Source organism: Rattus norvegicus, chromosome 19, assembly GCF_021556685.1.
Source record: "Rattus norvegicus strain SHRSP/BbbUtx chromosome 19, alternate assembly SHRSP_T2T, whole genome shotgun sequence".
In the NCBI taxonomy this organism is placed as follows: Eukaryota; Metazoa; Chordata; class Mammalia; order Rodentia; family Muridae; genus Rattus; species Rattus norvegicus.
The window spans coordinates 30,087,114-30,109,354 of NC_141552.1; the positions used below are offsets into that span (position 1 = coordinate 30,087,114).

General features: G+C 44.4%; 1 protein-coding gene and 1 long non-coding RNA gene across 6 annotated transcripts in view; one reads left to right on the forward strand and one right to left on the reverse strand.

Moving 5' to 3' along the window:
• Positions 1-22,241, reverse strand: part of Fto (FTO, alpha-ketoglutarate dependent dioxygenase) — a 407,615-nt gene that overhangs the window by 280,092 nt on the left and 105,282 nt on the right. For all 5 annotated transcript variants that reach the window (XM_087594054.1, XM_087594053.1, XM_087594057.1 and 2 more), the window contains one exon: positions 9,203-9,346. In XM_087594054.1, the coding sequence (XP_087450180.1) occupies positions 9,203-9,346 (144 nt within the window). The remainder of the gene's footprint in view (positions 1-9,202; positions 9,347-22,241) is intronic.
• On the forward strand, positions 1,352-3,829 carry LOC147999347 (uncharacterized). Its single transcript, XR_015643952.1, has 2 exons — positions 1,352-1,523; positions 3,419-3,829. It is a non-coding gene; the product is annotated as an uncharacterized LOC147999347 (long non-coding RNA).

The window sequence follows — 22,241 nt, forward strand, 5'->3', positions numbered from 1 at the left end:
AGTTTTCTCTTTTCTTTTCTAAGACATCACCAATTTCTATGTGTACTGGCCTGCAGCTTGGGTCAATGGTTCAGCTGATCCCTGGCACCTCAGAGGCAAGCCTGGACCATGCCATAATATGGCTGTCTGACCTTGGTTTATGGGAACTAGCTGGAACCGGGATCAGCAGAAGTAGGTCAGAGGCCTGGCGCGCACACGCGCGCGCGCGCGCGCGCGCACGCACACACACACACACACACACACACACACACACACACACACATCAGGTCCAAGAGTCTGTGGAAGTAGGCTTAGGCCTTGAGTCTAGTTGCCCAGATTTGGCCCCTATATGAGGAACACAAATGGTGCCAAGAAGCCAACACTGGACCTGACCAGAGTGAGTTCACTGAGACAGACCAGGATCCTGGGCCAATCTACAGTGAGTCCCCTGGGGTAGGCCTGCTGCCATGTCAGATACTCCCTCAGTCTCCACCCTCTGCAGAGTCTGCCCCGCCCTCTCAGTTCTGAGGCTCAGCAGGTGGAGAGGTGAGGAGAAACTGAGGAGCCTTCCCTAAGCTCTTCCTGTCTTTTCTGTACTCTACTTAGACGCTGGACTCTCTCCCCTAGATTACCTAGTTGCCATGAAGGCATTCTTTGTACGTAGGTAATTATTCAAATGATGTTCTAAGGACGAGTTCAGTGCTGAAAACTCCTGTTTCACCATGTTGCTTGAGTGTAAAAGATTAAGTTTATACTCATTTTAAAAGATATGTTATCAGGGGATATTCAGTAAGAGAAATACTGAGGATAGGACAGCACTGGGAACTAAATGAAATGCAAATACTGGCGTGATATTACTTCCTAAAAACATAAAAAAAACCAACACCATCAAATACAGGAAAAATGCAAGGAGAATGTAAAGAAATGTCATAAATATTATTGCTAGTTTACATTTTCTTGCAGTTTGTAAATTCCCTACAATGAGTGTGACTCATACATTATTAATTCTTTTCTCTGAAATTCAGATACATCATGTTTGAAAGATAGAAATGGAAATGTTCAATGGAGAGCTATTCATTAACTTAAAAAAAAAAAAAAAAAAAAAAGGCCTGGTGAAGCCTATCCAGTGAGGGCTGAGCTGGGTAAATGCTCAAACCTAAATGGGCTTCCATAAGCACACACTGCAAGGCCCTGGCTTCCGTCCCTAGCCATACAAAACCACCTCTGTCCCCTTGTTTTAAATTAACTTGTGGAATGTTTGCTTTGTTGTTGCATTTTAAGGAGCAGAGTCTTGAGGTTAATAATACATTGCTGCTCTCTAAATCTGTGTAAAGATTTTTAATCCCACTTTGGCAAGAGCTACCCTCTCACTCTCCTCTCCGAGCTTCGAGCCCTCCCACAGCAATGAGGGCAGAGGGGCTTGGAGAGACTAAAGGGTAAGAAGAGACAGCGTGGATTCACAGAAACGGCAAATGAAGTCGGTTTTCTTTCCTCCTGTCTGGACAGAGCCATCACTCCTGTCTACTATTCAAGCAGCATGTGAGGTGAGAACTTCCCACATCCAGTTAATGACTGCGGGAGAGGCAGCCCCAGACACCTCGACTTCCGTGCCTTCACACGCTGCCTGACCTTCTGACTCAGGTCTTACATCCAATTTTTTTAACAGTAGTTGAAGAATATGTGAACTGGTAAAAACATTATTTATACGTAGTTGATTTAAATTCTTCTTACATTTTCCCCATCTGATAACATGTTTATTTTTTTTAGAAAGTGGATGTATTATTGCAATGGTTTTTAACTCCCATTTAGTTACCAATGCTTTCATAGCATCAGTAACCATATAAATTAACCCTTTACATCCAAACAAGATGATAAAGTCCTGAAGAAAAATCAAAAATCTAAAAAGTTAGGCAGGGTAATCTCTCTATATTGAACAAGCCTCTAAGTGCTATGTAGTTCACACATAATCACACATATTCATATATACAACACACACACACACACACACACATATTACCACTTCCCCCAAATGGATCTCTAGAAGAAAAGTTAACACTTCTGGACCAAAAGCTATATACATACATACATACTTACACACACACACACACACACACACACGGTTTCTGGTACTGGAAACCTAGCCAACTACCCAGGCTAATGAGGTCATGGTTCTTGGAGGAGAACCTACAATTGTCACTTGACTAAATCAGCGTAATTCCTAAGTATATTCTACACATTTCCACCCACAGGTCAGCGTAGATCTCTTTGGAACAGACAGAGAACACTGCGGTAAAGCACAACCAATCAACAGCAGAGAACAGGGGCACTGGGAAGCCCAGTCCCACCTCACCCATCTACAGGGCAAATACTGTACCTAAAGCTCAGGGGACATCTCGGAAGGGACAGAAGGGACACTGTATGATCCAGAGGACCAAGACATATGCCATGAGACCGAGTCTCCTAGAAATGTCATGGGGACACTACACCATAAAATCTCATCAACACGTCTGCCCAAACAAGCCCAGAACAAGAACAACAACAGACAAGACAATCAGAAGGCAAGAATCTCATGGGTCCCTCTCATGGGTCCCGATTCAATCACGCGCTCAGCAACGGATTAAGCTCTTTCCATTTCCAACCTACTCTGCTAAAGCTTATAGCAAGATAAAGCTGAAACAGCCCTCCCTCTCGGGAATCTAAGCCACTGTCATCTGCAGAACAGTCCAGGGAAGAGAAGCACAAGGCCCGTGATTACATAATTTGTAGAGAAACCATAAAGAACTTTGCTTTGCATCTAAATACGGAATTCACTGGGCATGTTTCCTTGAGGACAAAAACAAAGTGCTACATGTCTCTAAAGCTCACTTCTGTTTAAAATCTTTACTGAGAGCAAATTCAAACTACATTTAATTCTCCTACTTAAAGATTACAACTGAATGTGTTTTAGCACATCCATATATTGTGTGACAAACTACTTTTAGAGTATTTTTTCCTTTCAAAAGCTAGCTCAGTGGACAAGAACACTTTAAAGAAGTATGAAGATTTGAATTCAAATGTCACATGAGTACGGACTTCATGACGCCTACACACATATGCACGCACACACACACACACACACTACACACACACACACACACACATATCCCACACTCACACACATACATTTTTAAGAAGAGAATGCTGTATACCTCAGCATTTGATCCCCATCAATATTCCTCTGTGCCTAGGAGTCAGAGCAAAATAACCATTGCCTGATGATCTTGTCATGGGGAGCAAACGCAGCAAGCATATAAAGGTCTCCAGCACAGGGCCTGCTCCTCACTGGACACCATTGCGTGCACAGGAGATACTCCAATGAGCCCGGGGATACTCTCAAAAGTGTCAGAGAGAAGAGAATCCTTTCAAAAACCAAAGAGTATGCTTGGCTTTCTGTCCACAGGTATAGTTCTCTCCCAAGCTCTACTGGATACCATGAAACAGGAAAGCACACGTGTGAAAACAACAGCCTCTGGCCAGACGCTGAGAGCGAAAGTTCAGGAGACATCCTCACCCACGCACAAAACCCACCAGTGGCTGCACACTCTGCCACTACTGAGAAGATGAGCCCACCAGCCCATGCTCGTTTGAGAACACCCTGCCATGTTTCTCTCCCTCAGAAAACACACGTGACAGGTGCTCATTTGGCTGCTCGAGTGCTTTCCTCTGCAATGACAGCTCCTCGGGCTTACAGGCTGCAGCCTCCAGTTAGAATTTATTACTGTTTCCCTTATTCCCCTGCCTCGGCAGAAAGCAGCACATAGCACCTACATCTCGAGGCCTGTGAGAGGTAATAAAGTACAATTATTTTGAATTTATGATTAAGCCATAAATTACATGTACTTTTTAACTTCAGCTGGTCACTTAGAGGCTGGGGGAGGAAGGGAATGGGGTCAGAAGCACATGACAAAAGCCTTTTGCTTTGAACAAAATGTCTAAATCTAAGCGGGGCCGAGAAACACCTGAAGGATTTACAAAGATACCACAGTCTCCAAGTTAAGTCCCGGGGGAGCCCCCAGTCAAGCTGAGTTAAATCCTAGCGACCTCTGTTATTCCTGCCCACAGGGCGATAGCCTCCAACAAGAGTGCCCATGTTGCCTCGAAAAACAGGAGCAGGCGCCACACTTCAAGTTACACCACATCAAATGCTCACGGTGCTCTGGCCTTGCTGCTGCTAAGCCACAAGTATTTCATACACGGGGAAATAAATCTAAAAAAAATGACCAGACTGTATAAGTAAAGGCAGCCTTAAACAAAGTAATACTGCTCTATTCAGCAATGGCCAGATGCTAGCTCCTGTCCCCTTCCAGAGCCAACTGGTGAGATTTACCGCTCTCGTAAGTTACTGTGTGAGGCGACGGACATATGCGTGTGAAGCTGGGAGCTTCGCAGCCTACAGAACTCCAGGCCTGAGGCAGAGAAGGGCCTACATTCAGCTCCGTCCTTGCTCTGCCTTGCTTCACTGGTTCTTCAGTGCTGTGGCCCGGTCCCAGTGTCTGCAGTAAGTCCCAGTACCAAGCGTAGCCTGCAAAGCACAGGCCCATGCACCCATCCTAATTCCTAGCAAGGTGGGAAACAGGGCAGAGGGAAGCTCTTGTTCACACTGGAGCCCAGCCTGAGAGATGTGTGGACACTGTGGGGCTGTGGATGGTGCGGGGAGCCTGGGAGCTGCGCAGGGGGCGAGAAGCCCTGTAGCCTTGCCTCCCCTCTAAACAGTGGTGAGGGAGCGGAGACCTAACAAAGCCGGGCATCTCGATTTCTACTGCCTCATTCTGCTTTGGCCAAGGATTTTGCTTCTGGAATTTGACAACTAAGACTTTGAAATAGCTGGTCATCATACAAACACCAGACATTTTAAAGTTAGACTTAAGTCATAAAAGAGATGAGACCAGCCGTGACTAGTGACATCTAAGACATCGTGGTGATACATTAAGGGGGGCAGGGGACCAGCAGAGGCTTGCTCAATGTTTACTCACCTTTGTCCCCAAGCATCCTGCCTCCACACCCAGCTCCTGGTTAATGAACAGAGTTTAGTTGCTGTCCCTTGAACTGTATAATCTGTTCCACAAAAAGCAAACCCAGTTTGTCTCCAAGCACTGCCAAGTCTCTAACTCCCTGGCTACAAGCAGTCTATGGAAAACAGCTGTGGCAGAGTAAATCATCCCACCCTGAGAAACACCAGAGAGTGATGGTGGGTTGGCTTTTTTTTTTTTTTTTCCTTTCCTCCTCTAAGTGTGTTTTGAAGTCCTGGTTGGAAAATTAGTGAAAATTGTAAATCTGTTTGCAAATCTGGTCTTGTCTAACTCTGAGATTAGGGCAAAGATTCCAATTTAAAAGTAAAACTGTGACAGCCCCATGAAGTGTGTCCTCAGGCATTGCCAAGAGGCTTTCACTCACGCCCACAGCAGTAGATTTATTACAGATACCCGACACACTCCCCATCAGACACCCCTGGAGTATTCACCTGAGACAGTGGGGTTCAGTCTGAACTTCCTCTGCAGACCAATATATTATTATAAATTGAGCTAAACTGTTTCCTTTCTGTAAGTGCTGTGAAGCTCAGCCTTCAGTTAGCAGCACAGGCACGGCTACAGGCTTCCTTATTTGGACTTTAAAAGCTAATGTGAAAGGGCAAAGCTACATAGCAGTTGATACATATCAACGTGTGTGTGTGTGTGTGTGTGTGTGTGTGTACATACATATATATGGTTTTTAAATAGTTTATTTTAGTTTACAACAGTAGTCAAATTTCATTTTAAATATATGGCATCTTCATAAAAAAAGAAAAAAAAAAAAGCACCGAGACTCAATGAATGTTTGAACATGTACTTTCCAATTACATCGGAAGGACAATGTAATCAATTCAATGTCTTAACAATGTGGCTAATTAAATGCTTTCAACACTAATCAGTTGTTAAATTAAAAAAACCTTTAAATCTGAAAAACAAAAGCAAAACAAATCAGAATACTGTCATCTTGGCTTCCCTTGCAGAGCCATGATGCTTAATAGCAAGGAGTGAACTGAAGCCCAAAGCAGGGCCACTGGGGAGGGGGCCCGGGACTACCTGGGGTCAGAGAAAGGCCCAGATGTAGAAATGCTGAAACTTGAGCAGACTAAAATGTCAGGTTCTAACTCCTGACTCTTGCTGGCTATATAACCATAGGTGGGTAACTAGGCTTCTTCTTTTACAACAGCAAAATTTTACTTCTCAGGATTACAAGCAAACTAACAGAATGCTTCTCTTGTCATTAATTCCTAGTAAATGTGTTTGTGATTAATATTACCAGCATTTCAGATATGCATTATGAGAAGAGACCAGGCAGGAATATAGTAATCACACAGGAAACTTGTCTTTGCATTCTTTCCTTTTACACTCTACAGAACTTCTTTCCTTTAGAATGAGCATATGCTGCTTTTTCTTAATTATGCACGTGTGTCTGTGTATGGGTATAGAGATATGAGTCTGTGTATGGATATATAGATATGAGTGCAGGTACCAATAGAGACCAGAAGAGGGTATCAAATGCCCTGGAGGTACAGGCAGTCACAAACAGCCCAGCAGGGGTGCTAGGAATCTCGTTCTCTGCAAAAGGAGTACACATTCTCACCACTGAGTTATCTTTCCTGCCTCCACACTTTGCTTTTTAATCAGAAGAAATCACAGATTCTATTAAATGCACGAGACGCTGAGCTTTTACAATGCAAATTCTTGGTTTTGCACACAGGTAAACAGGAAGCTATTTGAAAAGGTGCCATTCTGGTTCTTCTGACCTCCACAGATGCAAATTATCACCATCAACAAAGTATCCCAAGAGAAGCCCTTTATTCCGATTCAAGCCAAATATCAAGATTTTGGGAAGACATAAAAACTTAAGTTATGGTCCTTTTAGATAAATGGTATTCAACAATAGGAATAGAAACTTCAGGATAAAAGTTTGGATGCTGAAGTCCAACTGGGGGATAAAGGGAAGGGGTGACCTTAACACTGATGGCACTCCCTAGGTTTCAGCATCCTGAGAGCCAGCTGACAGGACCACAGTTAGGGAGTGAAAAGCCCTAGCTGGAGCTTGTGGCCCAGGCATTCTGGTCCCCGTGTTACCACACAGGGATGGACTGACAGATCTGCACCTCTGACACCTCCCTCCAAAGGCCATTTAGAGCCTGAGGTTGCATATGTGAAACAGGTTTGTATGAGATAAAGCAAGATGCGAGTGGAAGCGAGACGCTGAGCTGAAGCATCGAAGGATACAGCACTGAGCCCTGTGATTACTTCCAATCTACTTGTAAACACCAAGGGAAAGCCCTCAAAGTGGCCTACTGCAGTTAACACTCCCTTAATGTTAATGCTATTAGTGTCTGTCTGTCTCATTTTACTATCCACTATGTTCATCAAATGATAAAAGTTTATGTCTGATATTAGGAGGAATGATGATATTCTTTTTTCCTTGCCTTTTTATTGCTACAAATTGTATTGGCATAAATCCACTGTGTACATGATTTGCATAGTATTCATATAAACTGCTAGTCTTTTGTTTACACAAAGAACAAGACTGAGACTCTAAGCAAAGAAGTATTTAACAGTCTTTTAGTTTTTCCATATTTATATTTATAAAACACCTGTAGTTGGGCCAGTTGATACTGGTTTTCCATGTATATAGGGATAAAAAAATCTCCTTCAAAACTAAGCTTATTTCGGTGGTGGAAAAAGTATGCCTTAGAGAGAAATAGTGCATGAGGTACAGAGTCAGCAGGAGATTAAGCAAGGACCTGGACAGTCACATGCAGTGAACGGAAGTCTGGGAGCTGCTAAGGTTCCATTCATACTGCCAAGGTCCGGAAGGCAAGGAGGGAGATTCACTGCTCTCCCACATCTCCCCAGAACCTCAGTCGGTACCTGCAATACCAGGAACTCTACCGATACCAAACTTTACAGGAAAATAATTCTTACCAAAACTGATCTCGGGCCCTGACTTTTCCTAGGGGAAAAGCCGCCAGCTCTTAAGTCTCTGCAAGCAGAAAGGAATGAGACAAGCCTGGAACACAGCAGGCACGCCAAGGAGAGGATAAACCGTGAGACGCTGTGCCTGTGTGCATATGTCCGTGCGTGCGTGCACATGCATGTCAACCTTGGCACCCTTGCTCCACTGTTTACGTCCTGGTTTGAGGCTGACTTCACTGGCCTGAGAGGCTGATCAGCAAGCCCCGGGGATGTCCTGTCTCCTCCCTAGCACTGGGATGACAGGGGCAGCACCACGCCTGGTTCATCTCCATGCGCTCTCTCTGTGGAGCCAGCCCAGGTCCTCATGCTTGCCATCTCCCTAACCCCTTAGGGGCTTCATGAGTAGAAGACAAAAGAAGCATGTTTGTACACTCTGGAGTGGAAAACAAGCTGAGAATAAGTGACACCCCAAATCCTTAAACAAAGCAGCCAAAATCAAAGCACCTCGAACCCCACAGTGTCTTTTGTTGTGAACCCATAAACACTACATTCCAAAGCGTTCAAATATGAGCAGAGAGAACGATTCTGTGGCCACTCCAGCTGATCATGAAAGGAAACTGCCTGGTTGCTGCTGCAGAGGACCTGAGCTCAGCTCCACATGAGTGTCACAACTGTTTGTAACTCCAGTTCCAGGGGATCCAGCCCTGTCTTCTGGCCTCCATGGGTATGAGACACGCATGTGGTGCAGACATACATGCAAGCAAAACACGCATGTCAACTAAAAAGCCTATGGCCCATTGCTAAGGCAGGAAATAGAAGGTGGGGCACTGGGGGGTCAGATAGAGCCTGGCACAGGAAAGTCCACCTGCAAAGACGTAAGGAGACTGACCAGAGCACAGGTAACCAGCCACATGGCAGAATGTAGGTTAAAGTAAATGGGTTACTTAAGTTATGATTCTAGTCAGAGAAGAGCATAGCTAGTATGGTCAAGCAAGGTATTTGCAAATATACTTTAAATCTAAGTCTTATTTCTGGGAGCATGGGGCTGGGAGGAAGAACCGAGCCTAAAATCTACACACATACATAAAATAAATAAATGAAAAAAAAAAGATTAATGAGTTACATGTTCATGGGGAAAAAACATTATAAATACAAAATATTCAAAAGTGTATTTCAAAACCTCACACGTGCCCCACGACCTAAGCTGACAAGTGAAATGGCGCCCACCCTGAGTCCCCTGACATTACCCAGCATGAAATAGCAGTCTCCCTGGTGAAGAGGAATTGTCAAGCCTGGCGTCTCGATGTCCCATGAGATCTTAAAACCAACATGCCACGTATCGGGATCTCTGCCTTCGAAGCTGGACTCGTCATCGCTTTCATCCTCGGAGCCTGTTGAGAGAGGGGAAGTGATCAGCAAAGACACTCTCTACCCACATTCCTGAGAGTCCAGCTTCACCTCAGAAATTACTGGTATCTCAATAAAATATGGATGTTACGAAAGTACATCCTTTTGTGTCATAGTTTTCAAAAAGACACTTTAGAATTTTCTTAGCATAGATTTGTCTTAACAATAACTCAAATAGTGAGAAAAAAATAGATAAAAGATTATTTTGTTCAGTACCAAGCAAAAAGACATTAGAAAAACTAAATTTAGGTAATTTCAAGAAGATATTAATTACCACAATAATGCAGAGAAAAGTGAAAGCCAAAGAAACCATAGAAGGTAGAAAGAAAACCATGAAAGCATCCTCTCTCAGGGGAACACAGATGCACAGAGTCTCAAAGAATTTCCGACTCAATGTACTTGAACAGGCCATTTTAGTGGGCACTCCATACTGCTTAAGAGCATAGACAAAGACATTCACAGATTCATTCTATTAAAATAACACAGATCAAAACACAAAAAGAATGCACGTGTGTGCATAAACTAATCTCACATCTAAAAAACAATGTTCAATGTCTAACAAATAAGAACATAGATTCTAGGTCCACCATCAAATTAAAAGAACATTTATAACCTGGTAAAACTTATTTTAGGAATATAAGAGTAACTCTACAAAGTAGCTAACACCCAAAGCTTAACATTTAAAATTCATCATATTTGGAGGTGGAGGAAGAAGAGAAGAAAGAAGAGGAAGAGGAAGAGGAGGAGGAGGAGGGAGAGGAGGAAGAAGAGGAAGAGGAAGAGGAAGGGGAGGAGGAGGAAGAGGAAGGGGAGGAGGAGGAAGAGGAAGAAGAGGAGGAAGAAGAGGAAGAGGAAGAGGAAGGGGAGGAGGAGGAAGAAAAGGAAGAAGGGGAGGAGGAGGAGGAAGGGGAAGAGAGGGGAAGAAGAGGAGGAGAGAGATATCATTCTAGTGACACAAAAACTAAATGATAAGTATATTACCCTTTCATGGAAGGACTAGAAGCTACTTCTCAACATTATATAACACAGACCTGTCTCAGCCTCAAAGCCAATATTAGAACTGTGACCAAATCTAAGAATTGGAGAAGGGTGCTGTGGTGGTTTGAAAGAGAGTGGTTCCCAGGGGCCCATCTATCTAAATGCTCAATCCTCAGGTGGGGGAAACTGTTTGGGAAGGATTAGGAAGCATGAACTTCCTAGTCCTAGGACTGTCACTGAGTTGGTCTCCCCGCCATCCCCCCCACCCCAATGTGGAGAAGATATAAGCTCTCAGCTACTACTCCAGTGCTCTACCAGCCAATCTGCTACCCTTCTCCCCGCCATGATGGTCATGGACTCACGCTCTGGAAATTAAATGCTTTCTTTTATAAGTTGTCCTGGTCATGGTGTCTCTTTGCCGAAATAGAAAACAAGTGATTCCGAAGCTTAGCAGTGCAAACATCTATCCTTAGTCTAGCAGGAACCACCAACACCATGGCATCAAATTAGAGCGTCCTTAAACTTGAAGCGTAGGCTTAGCTGACAAAGCTCCTGTTTTACAAGCACACAACTGGGTCAGTCCCCCAGAACTCACATAAAAATGCCCAGTATGGGCATCTTTAATGTGAACATGCTTGTCATCCCAGTGTAGGGGAAGTAGCTCCACGACTAAGCAGTCTAGTCTAACTGGTAAGTAAGCTCTGGCCCAATGAGAGACCCCACCTCAAAGGAGGTGAGCAATCGTCCTAAGGAGAACGCAAGGTTGGACTCTCACCTCCTTGTGTGTGTGAGAACGCGTGTGCACACGCGCACACACACTCGTGTGCTTGCATACACACAATACAATGAAACATAGTGAAAACATCAATTCTCCCTTAATTCACCTATAAATCAAGATGAAGAGATCAAAATGAAGATGAAAAAATTAACATTCTAGGTGAGCAGCACTGTTAAGTAGTACCCCTTCTTTTCAGGGATCCCAGTGCAAATACGAAGCCTAGAAAGTACGCTCATGCATATGCATACCCATGAAGTTTATTTTATAAATTGGTCACAGCAAGAGATTAATAATAACAAAATACAGCAATTGCAGTAAGATGGGCTAATAAAAGCTGCAGGAGGTGGTGACACACTTTAATCCAGCACTCAGGAGGCAGAGGCAGGTAGACCTCTGTGAGCTTGAGGCCAACCTGGTCTACAGAGGGAGGTCCAGGTTAGCCAGGGCTACGCAGAGAAACTCTGCCTGGGGATGTAAGGAAGGTATCTGAATATATTCTCTGTTTCTATGGCTATCTATCAGTATCCCAAAACATTTACTGGACTGCAGCGTTTCACTGAATGTGAATATTTCACGGTTCCTCTTTGGCATCTACAAACCACCAGCACCAATGATTGAGACATGGGATTACTGTCAGGAATAATCCAGTTTAGCTGAACAGCACAGCACTGCACTATAGCCACAGCAGATCTGATAAGTGCAAGTCACCTATGCTGAGTGAAAGGGACTCTTCCAGGGCGGGACACGGTGCTACCCAGGAGACACGCAATGTAAAACATACTAATTGTTTGTTTCTAACCTTCAGTTTAATAGTTTCAAACCATAACTCACCAGAGACTCCAGGAAGTCAAACTACAGAAGAGGAGAGAAGTAATCTCTTTTGCAGTAGCATAAAGAGAAGTGTGAACGAACAAAGACAGCCAAGAGACATTTGTCTTAATACACCAACAGACCTTACACCTTAACAGTTAGATCAATGGGCAATGTTACAGAGGCAGAACATAAAAAAAGAAGGAAGCCAGGATCCCCCAAACACACACACAAGTTCAGAGAGACAATGGTGAAAAGATTTTCAATCTACTGCACACAAGAATGCAACATTAAACTTAGAAGAACTGTTTTACCACCCTTCAAATCAGAAGATATTGTTTATGCCTTCACTTTAAAAGTGTGGCAACCTCACTAACCCGTACCCTCTGTGGAGGAGTCTGGAAACATACATTAGAGCTGTGATGCAGAAGCTTTTGGTCCTTGTAAGAATTCTACTGTTAGGCACATGTACTACAGTCCCTACCTGCAGAGTGACAGTGACCATTGAGCAGGCACTGTAGCCTGTAGCACTGTAGCCTGTAGCACTGTAACCTGTAGCACTGTAGCCTGTAGCACTGTAACCTGTAGCACTGTAGCCTGTAATACTGTAGCCTGTAATACTGTAACCTGTAGTACTGTAGCCTGTAATACTGTAGCCTGTAGCACTGTAGCCTGTAGCACTGTAGCCTGTAGCACTGTAACCTGTGGCACTGAAGTCTGTGGCACTGAAGTCTGTGGCACTGAAGTCTGTGGTACTGTAACCTGTAGTACTGAAGTCTGTAGCACTGTAACCTGTAGTACTGAAGTTTGTAGCACTGTAGCCTGTAGCACTGTAACCTGTAGCACTGTAGCCTGTAGCACTGTAACCTGTAGCACTGTAGCCTGTAGCACTGTAACCTGTAACACTGTAACCTGTAATACTGTAGCCTGTAGCCTGTAGCATTGTAACCTGTAGCACTGTTGCCTGTAGCACTGTAGCCTGTAATACTGTAGCCTATAGCACTGTAACCTGTAGCACTGTAGCCTGTAGCACTGTAACCTGTAGCACTGTAACCTGTAATACTATAGCCTGTAGCACTGTAGCCTGTAGCATTGTAACCTGTAGCACTGTAGCCTGTAGCACTGTAACCTGTAGCACTGTAGCCTGTAATACTGTAGCCTGTAGTACCGTTTGCTATAGTATCAACTTGAAAGCTGGAAAACCAGAAATACCTCAATGTCCTTTAGCAGGCTGCTGCTGGGAGAAAGTACAATATGCCTAGACAACACCCTATCACATGGCTCAGTAGTAACATGGTATTGTTTATATTTAAAAATATACCTCATAGATTTTTAAAAGGAAAAACAACAACAACAAAAGAAAAAAAAAGCCAAGGTGGCTAGAATTTGTATAAAGATGCAGTGGCTCTGTATTTCTAGTAAAATAGTGACAATTCATGTTTCTGGATCTGAAGTGGAAGAGACACGTAAAGGAGCAGAAGGTGTGCTCTCACCTTCCTTGTCTTTTGGGATGACCCTACATAAAAACACTTCCAGTTCACTTAGGAGATATTAATTGAGCATTTGCTATATCCATAGAATTGTGCCAGGCACTTGGAGCGTCTCTCACTGAAGTACTGAACCCAGCCTGGGTGGAGGGTTCCTTCTACTGAGGCCATTAGTGGTCAGCACTGGTAATTAGCAAGACAGCATCTCAAAGGTAAATGCCATCACGCTTTAACCCACAGGTCTGCACTCTGTCTTCAGACCTCTGGTGACTGGAGACAGAGCCATGGGTGGACACCTGCACTGAGTGGGAACATTCAGTTCCCACAACCCAGTCCTGTGCTAGGTGGTGAGAAATTAAATGTTAATTTGAAAGGAAAAACCCTCAAACATCTGTTTGTTTTTAAACAGTTGGAGAGAAAGTTTAGAAGACCCAGGTTTGGTGTCCAGCACCCACAGTGGCTCACAACTGCCTATTACTACACTTCCAGGGGATCTGATGCCACCTTCCGGCCCCCACAGGCTACTGCAGGCAACATATATGATACACAGAAACTCATGCAGGTAACAGACATGCATATAAATAACACGTTTTTAAACTAAATTTAAAAATAAAGTATAACATCACCACTGAAGTAACAAACACTGAAGAGGTTTAGAGATGCTTCAGAGGACTATAACGGGAAAACAGAATTCCTAGAGAAAATGAACTAAAAGGAATGTTGACTGGACTAGCAGGGATACTGGAGGGACTACGACAAAACGATGTGAAGTTGGACACCAGGAAGACAGACAGAAGAGCGCACAGTATTAGTTCAATCACGTCCACACCCCTAACACTCCCAAAGTGCCCAGAAGGCAGCCAGTGAATGCCCAAACAGTCCCTACCTTCTGAAGATTCCTCTACAGCAACCATAGATAAGAGTTCTAAGCAGAGAAAGGAGGAGAGAGACAGAATGAAGCAGAGAGAGGTCGAAAGAAAGGAACCTCCTTTAGGACTACTGATTCACACTGTGGAAAGAGAACAGATCAAAAGCCAAGCTCGTGGTCTCAGTAAGGAAGAATGCTAGCGAATGGCCTTTAAGGCCACATCTGACTTTCTTTATTCTCTAAATCTGAATCTGAAGGTCTACGGTCAGAGAGGCAGAAAAATAACGAAGATGAAAAAAACTTTGAGTCTGCTACTCTGACCGAATCCAAAACTCAACTCTTCTCTAATCGCCAGAGATTATGCATCGCTGACATGGTTATAGGCAAGACCTAGCCAACCTCCATAAAAGGCATGTGGTTTCTGCTAGCCAGAGCCCCTGCAGAGATTTCACGTCACCCATTCGGGGTACCTTTTTCTGGACCCCAAAGTCTGTAAGGTATGTTTCCAGCTAGGACACAATTTGACCCTGCCTGCATATCAGGCCTATGGAGAGCTTCCTAACTCATTTAACTAGAACTGACTCATAGTCATTCCCACACCCATGGCTGCTTTCAAACCATAGCGAGGTGGCCAGGGGACACTGAGACCAAACCCCTCCAGCCCCCACAATACTTAAGATTTGACTACTTATAAAAAATACCTGCTGACCTCTTCTATGGACTCCTGGCACTGGTGATGTGGCAGAGATGTCAATGGTAAATACTGACCAAACTGAACCTGAACAAATCATGATGACATCACATGAGTACCACCTGACAGTAGAACATGGCTAACAGCATTCAACCTAGTAGAGTAATTAAAGCTCTAGCAGTTGATCTCCAGCTCTTTAGCAAGAGAACACTGAGGTGAGAAAGCACATCCTACATCTTTGCTATCCCAATGTTGCAACATGCGTGGTCCAGGTGCCCTTAATACTAACAAACATGGCAACCAGCCAAGAGCGTGCTCATGTAGAGCTGTGCATGCTGCACTCGTGTACAGATGTGTGTGCTGTGCTCGTGTACAGATGTGTGTGCTGTGCTCGTGTACAGCTGTGTGCTGATGAGTTCAGCATTCACGTCCAGCAGGCCAACATAGCAGGCTGCTTGCCTTCCCTGCCTCTGCTTTTCATCCTTGCGCTCCTCTTGATCTGGCACCAGTCAGGCCCTGAACCACAATCAGAGACAGCAACAGTACTCAGTGCTTCCCAGTGTTCCCTCATAATATACAGTGCATCCCAGTGTCCCCCCATAACACAGAGTGCGTCCCAGTGTCACCCCATAACACAGAGTGCGTCCCAGTGTCCCCCATAACACAGAGTGCGTCCCAGTGTCCCCCATAACACAGAGTGCGTCCCAGTGTCCCCCCCATAACACACAGTGTGTCCCAGTGTCCCCCCATAACATACAGTGCGTCCCAGTGTCCCCCATAACACAGAGTGCGTCCCAGTGTCCCCCATAACACACAGTGTGTCCCAGTGTCCCCCCATAACATACAGTGCGTCCCAGTGTCCCCCATAACACACAGTGTGTCCCAGTGTCCCCCCATAACATACAGTGCGTCCCAGTGTCCCCCATAACACAGACCCTGCATCTTTGAAACGAGCTTGCTGAGATGGTGCGTGGCGGAGGGTTCTTTCCCTCTTAGGCTGCACGGGAAAGAAAGCCGTAGGTGTGATATATTTTTTATTGCTCATGTATGGTGTTGCTCACTTTCCAGGGGAAATCAGCTAGTAATTATCTACAGCAACTGCCTGGCACTATTTGAAATAAGAAGAGGCGTGGCTCTGACCTGTCCTTCAGCCTCAGTCCTCTAGGAAGGATTTTATGTGCCTCTGTTTGATTGGCACATGCCAAGCTCCCATGAATCACCTCTTACTAAGTAAAAGGATTAAAGAAAAAAAAAAAAGACTAGGGCTTTATAGGGGTTGGGGATTTAGCTCAGTGGTAGAGCGCTTGCCTAGGAAGCGCAAGGCCCTGGGTTCGGTCCCCAGCTCCGAAAAAAAGAACCAAGAAAAAAAAAAGACTAAGAAGTAAAAGGATTTAACAGAATACAGAGAAATAGAAATTTGAAGGTCAAGGTTCAAATATCCAAACACCCCCAAACTCCCCCACTTTGGCTTGTCTTTTGTTTTCCCACCCAAAGTAGTTTTGGAGGAAAAATGACTCCATTTATTGGGAAATGAAGCCAGATACTTTGTGTACATTTTAAAGCTATAGGCAACTCTCCTGCTATACAAGAAACAAAGCCAGAATCATCAGTATGATGGTGCAGATTAAAGTACTACTCAAACAGGACACAAAAATTACATAGTAATACATAATTAATATCATATGCCTATATTCCCCCTTATACACAAGTCTATAGCCATCATTAGGAACTGAACACTAGGCTCGTTCCTTAGCTCTTAGTTCCTAGTCCCCAGTCAGCAGCAAAGACTGCAATGCGTCTATCTGTGTAGCTACTTTGACAACTGCCTTGGACTCGTAACTAGAAGTACCTTCTACTTCAAGTCAGGGATGTTTTGGAGGGAGGGGAAATATCTGGAACTGAACCCAGGGCCTTATGTACGCTAAGCACTGTGTGTGCCACCATTGAGATGCCTCTCTGTGCAAACTTGGTGTTCATTTCTCCAGACAACTTCCCAAAGGAGTGCCAGAGCCTGCAGGAAGATCACAAAGGGACCATAGTCTATGAGAGGAAGGTTAGCTGGGGGCATTCCTCCAAGCCACAATTTTACAACTCAGAATAGCCTTCCTTGACTCCTTCCACAACCACTGAGCGAAGAATGAATGGGTTGAGGAAATAAGATTTCAAAAAGTTTGAGCGAGGAAGAAAACTAATCAATCCCAGGCCACAAAAGATAAGAAGTCCTCCATGACTTGAGACAAATCAAATGAGGTCCCTTGACAGAGAGAAATTGTAACATTAATTGTAAGTTTTCTGGGATTTCAGGCAAAACACTGAAACCTACAGAGAAACCTAAAGCCCTTCAGCATGATACCTAGTTCTGTCAGCTTCCAAATTAAGCATTGAGGTGGCGGGGGAGGGGGGGTAGCTATTAAGATAAAAATATTCACACACATAGGAAATCCTCATTACATTACATTACATTCACTTGAGGTGGGGGTGATAGGGGAAAACTAGAGAAAAACTGCTTTTAGCTTCTTTGGCTTCAAAATTACATTACCTGAATAAAACAGGAAGCAAGATCAGAAAGGAGAGACATCCCCAACATAATGCAGTCTCCAAGCACAACTGTTAGCAGCAGAGACTGCAGGGCACTCGACAACCTTAGCAGGTACAACAAAGAGGGGGGCGCTTCCAGGAACCCTTATGTTGGAAGTAACACAGAAGACCAGAACCAGATTGGCTGGACAAAACCACAGCACAATTTGTCCATCCAAAATGCAGACAAAGATCTACTGAGGCACAAAGACACACTTAGCCTTCTGAAAGGACATCTACAAGGGCCAGGGGCAGCTGCTTACACACCATGAGCTCAGAGACGCCAGGGACTGAAGAAGAACTGATCACAGGTTTGGTGCTGTGGGGTTCCTGGTCTTAGTACCACTTTTACACTAAGCACTTAGGCCATGTATAAGCACACTCTCAAAGAAAGACCAAGGCACAGGTTATGACTTGAAGGAGCTTGCCAATTTATTTTCCAAACTGCAGAAAACTCATGCAGACTTTACAGATTAGGAAGCACTAGAGAAAACGAGTGTGACTGGGATGCAAAGTGTTGTGTTGTGTTTTGTTTTGATTTTTTTGAGACTAGGCTTCTCTGTGTAGCCTGGAGCTCACTCTGCAGACCAGGCTGGCCTCCAACTCACAGAGATCCACCTGCCTCTGCCTCCTGAGTGCTGGGGTTATTAAAGATGAGTACCATCACCTCCCAGAGCATGTATTTTATTTCTATACCCAAAATAAATACTCAATTCAAAGTAGAATGAAAATAATTGAAGCCCATTACAATAAAAATTTTACATCCTGGGTCAGGAGAGGGTTCAGTGAGTACAGGTGCTTGTCACGAAGCCTGACAACCTTAGTTTAACCTCAGGATCATATGGTGTAGGAGAGAACTCACCCTACAAGACGTGCTCTGACCTCCACGTATACAGCATGCCACATGCACACATGCATGCATACAGCATTCCACATGTGCACACACCACAGAGACACACATGGAGGCGCACCGACACACACAGTAAAGAAACACATGTAATATTTTAAAAATGTGATTACATCCTAAGAACTTCTTCTCTAGGGTATTTGGAGAACATGTTCACCAAGGCCAGAAAACATGTTAAGAGGGTATAGGTGAGGATGAGAGGAACAAAGACAAAGTAACTGTCTGCACTGTGCTGCAGAGGTTACAGGGGACAGTGCCATCAGGTGCAGAAGATGGCCAGTCCCAACCAGAGCAGATCAGATGTTTCTGGAAGACCGTCTCTCCAAAAATATGAACCCGACAGAAGAGCTGATCTGACGGTGTTGAAGAGAGACTTAGACAGGTGGCAGACAGTGGATGTGAAATTTAACTGGTCTTAAGTACAGAGACAACTGTGCAAACAGAAAAGGCAAGATCCGTCAGAAATGCTGAATGTTTAAAAAGTAACCTGAGCATATTCAATGTGCTGAACAGCATTTTCACAGAGATGCTTACCGCGGAGGCTGGGGACCCGTTTAACCAAATGATAGCCGATCTCAAAACAGGAGCAGGAAACTGAGGAGAGTGTGTGTGCAGGCAGAGGGGCAGAAGAGAGAACAAGGAGAACCCTCGGCTTCCAAATCATGACTACAGCCGATCACACAAAACAGAGCATGTTACGGCATCCCCAAACATGCTAGAAGGACATAACAGAATGACTGCCCTTCCCTCAACCCCGAGTGGAGACATCCAGGCAAGGAGCACATACTATAGCTCTCTTTAGCAAATGTCTTACAGGAACATTTGAGAACTTTAAATTATGTGACTGCAATAATTTAGCCTACTATTATTATTAGAAAACATCTATTAGGTGCTGTTTTCGAAGTCCTGAGGGGGTTCTTTCTTAGCTCTTTATGAATGAAAAAGAAATGGGGAAGCACAAAGAATTCAGGGAACTTGCCCAAGGTCCTACAACCAATTAGTATGAATTATGTTAATCAATAGCACAGGATTGAATTGTCTAATTAGTATCACAGTCAGAGAAATCTTTCCACTCCAACTTGTCCACCTCTCCTAACTGCATCAAGACAGCATTTAAAAAAAAAAAAAAAGGATCCAATCCATCATTGGAGTCAAAAACTAAAATTCCCATAGTCAATAAATACCTGGAACACATGAGGAACTCCAACATGGCTTAATGCAAAATGGCCCCTAAGCTCCTGCGTCTGAATAAACACCTGGTCCCCAGCTGGCGGAGGGGTTTTAGGAGGCTATGGAACTCTAAGGAGGTGGAGCCTTCTAGGAGGAAGTAGGTCACTTCCGGGTCGATGTTACAGGCTTCACTTCCCGTCCTGGTTCTGCTTCAGTCTGGCTGGCTCCAGCTCTTGCTGCCTTGTCTGTCTTTCTGTGGCAACTACGCCCTCAAAAACTTCAAGCCAAGTTAAATCCTTCTCAGCTATGAGAAAACTAATCCAATCTGATGAAACTCCAATTAAGAAAGAGCAGAAGACTGTAAGGCACTTCCCTAAAGATGTCTAAATGGATGACAGCACAGGGACAATGCTTGCTCCAGATGAGCCGCTGGCCAAGGAAGAGCACAAAACCAGCGCCATGTCCCACACACTAGAAGGCTACTGTGCAACAAACAACAACATCTGGGGCAACGTGACTGGTGGGAGAGTAAGACCATGCAGTTGTTGTAGAAAACAGAGCGGAGTTCCCCAAAGAGAAACAAACAAGCAGCAGAGGATTACCATCTGATCCACCTCTGTGTACACAACAGGCCCCGAGGAGTAAAAGCACAGACCAAAAACTATTCAGAGTATTCCTAAAACAATGGTGGGAGCAACCTAAATGACTGTCAGTAAGGACCGAGTAAGCAAAATGCGACCTAATTTTGGTTTCTGTTGTGTGACACACACCATGACCACAAGTAGCTTAGCGGGGGGAAAGGATTTATTTCAGCTTACACTTCCAGGTCACAGTCCACCATGGAGGAAGTCAGGGCAGGATCAAGTAGGAAGTACAGCAGAAACCATGGGGAAATGCTGCTTGCTGCCTGGCCCACTGTCTGATGTTGGCTTAGTTAAGCTTTCTTATACAACACAGGACCATCTGCCTAGGCATGGGATGGATACTCCCCCACATTAATTATCAATCAACAAAATGTCACACACTCACGCCCACAGGCCAATATGATCTGATCTAGGCAGATCCTCAGTTAAGTGTCCCCTTTCCAGGCAACTCTAGGTTATGTCAAGGTGACAATAAAAACTAACCAGGGACCTGGGCATGGTGGCACACACACGTTTATCTTAGCACTCTATGCAGAAACAGGGAGATTTCTTTTTTTTTTTTTTTTTGTTCTTTTTTTCAGAGCTGGGGACCGAACCCAGGGTCTTGCGCTTCCTAGGCAAGCACTCTACCACTGAGCTAAATCCCCAACCCCGGGAGATTTCTATATGTCTGAGGCTAGCCTGACCTACACAGTGAGTTGCAGGCTGGGTAAAGGTCCATGATAAGAAACTGTTTTAAAACAAAAATAAAACAAGAGCCAAAAGCTAACCAGGATAGTGATATACACTAAATGTAAATATATACTGTATGTATTATGTATTACACACACACACACACACACACACACACACAATGAAGTGACTCGTATTCAGACATAATAAGGAATAGAATTCTGAAAAATATTCTAACGCACAATTATTAAGAAAGAATGTTCAATAAAGTAAATGAAGAGGGCATGATTTTCAGCACACAAGACACCTAGAGTAGTTAGATGTTAGAGTGCAGTGTCTCATAGACAAAAGTCAGGAAAGAGACCAGAGTCTGACATCAACAGAAGAGACCGATTACTAGCACACGCGGCAAGAGGACGTTTGTCTCCGAAGAGAATGGAGGAGTCTGCGAGGTGGGGGGTGGGGTGGGGGTGGGGAATCTAGCTGGAACATTTTGTGGAGGCGAATGAGGGGCCTGAGAACGAGAAATGAATGCAGCCACGGGGGGGGGGGGGGGGGACACACACATGCAGGCCTGTGGTCTCCCCTGCCCGGAACTGCTTGCTAAAGCAAGGCAAGCTCAGCAAACATTCCTCTGTGGCTGACTGATAACAGTCGAACGAACAGGGCCAGCGGTAACCTCACAGGAATTTTGTTTTCACAACTGAGGCACCCTACCAAAATCGATACAGACAGACAGGAGAGCCTGGTTAACTAGGGGATGAAGGAGGAGAGGCTCAGGGGTTTGTATGGAGAAATGGAAGCTTTCGGACAGTGGTAACCTCGATGCGCTGACTGAATGACCATATAATTTAAATAATTATGTAACAGCCTCATGCATAATAATTGTGCCGTAACAGAGAAGAAAGGAAAACAGGACTGAACTAATGATACTCAAAAACTATGGAAAAACCTCAAAATAATTATCCTAAGTGACCTAACTCAGGTCAAAAACATTTTAAACGAGTATATACAATTTTCACTTGTGCAAACTTTAGGAAAGGACAACTAGTAACAGGAAGCAGTATTGCGGGACTTTGGCAGACCTACCTGTGGAATAGACAGATAAGGCACAGAGAATTTCACAGTGTAAAGCTTTGGCCTTTTGCTGGAGCAGTTTCCCATCTACTATCTGAACTTAACCGGACTATTCTAGCACTGTGACCCGCCACAAGACCAGCTCTTCACCTCCCTGGACTGCTCTGATGCAAGTCCACTCCCTTACAAGTCTCTCTTGATTCTCTTCGCTTGCTTCAGC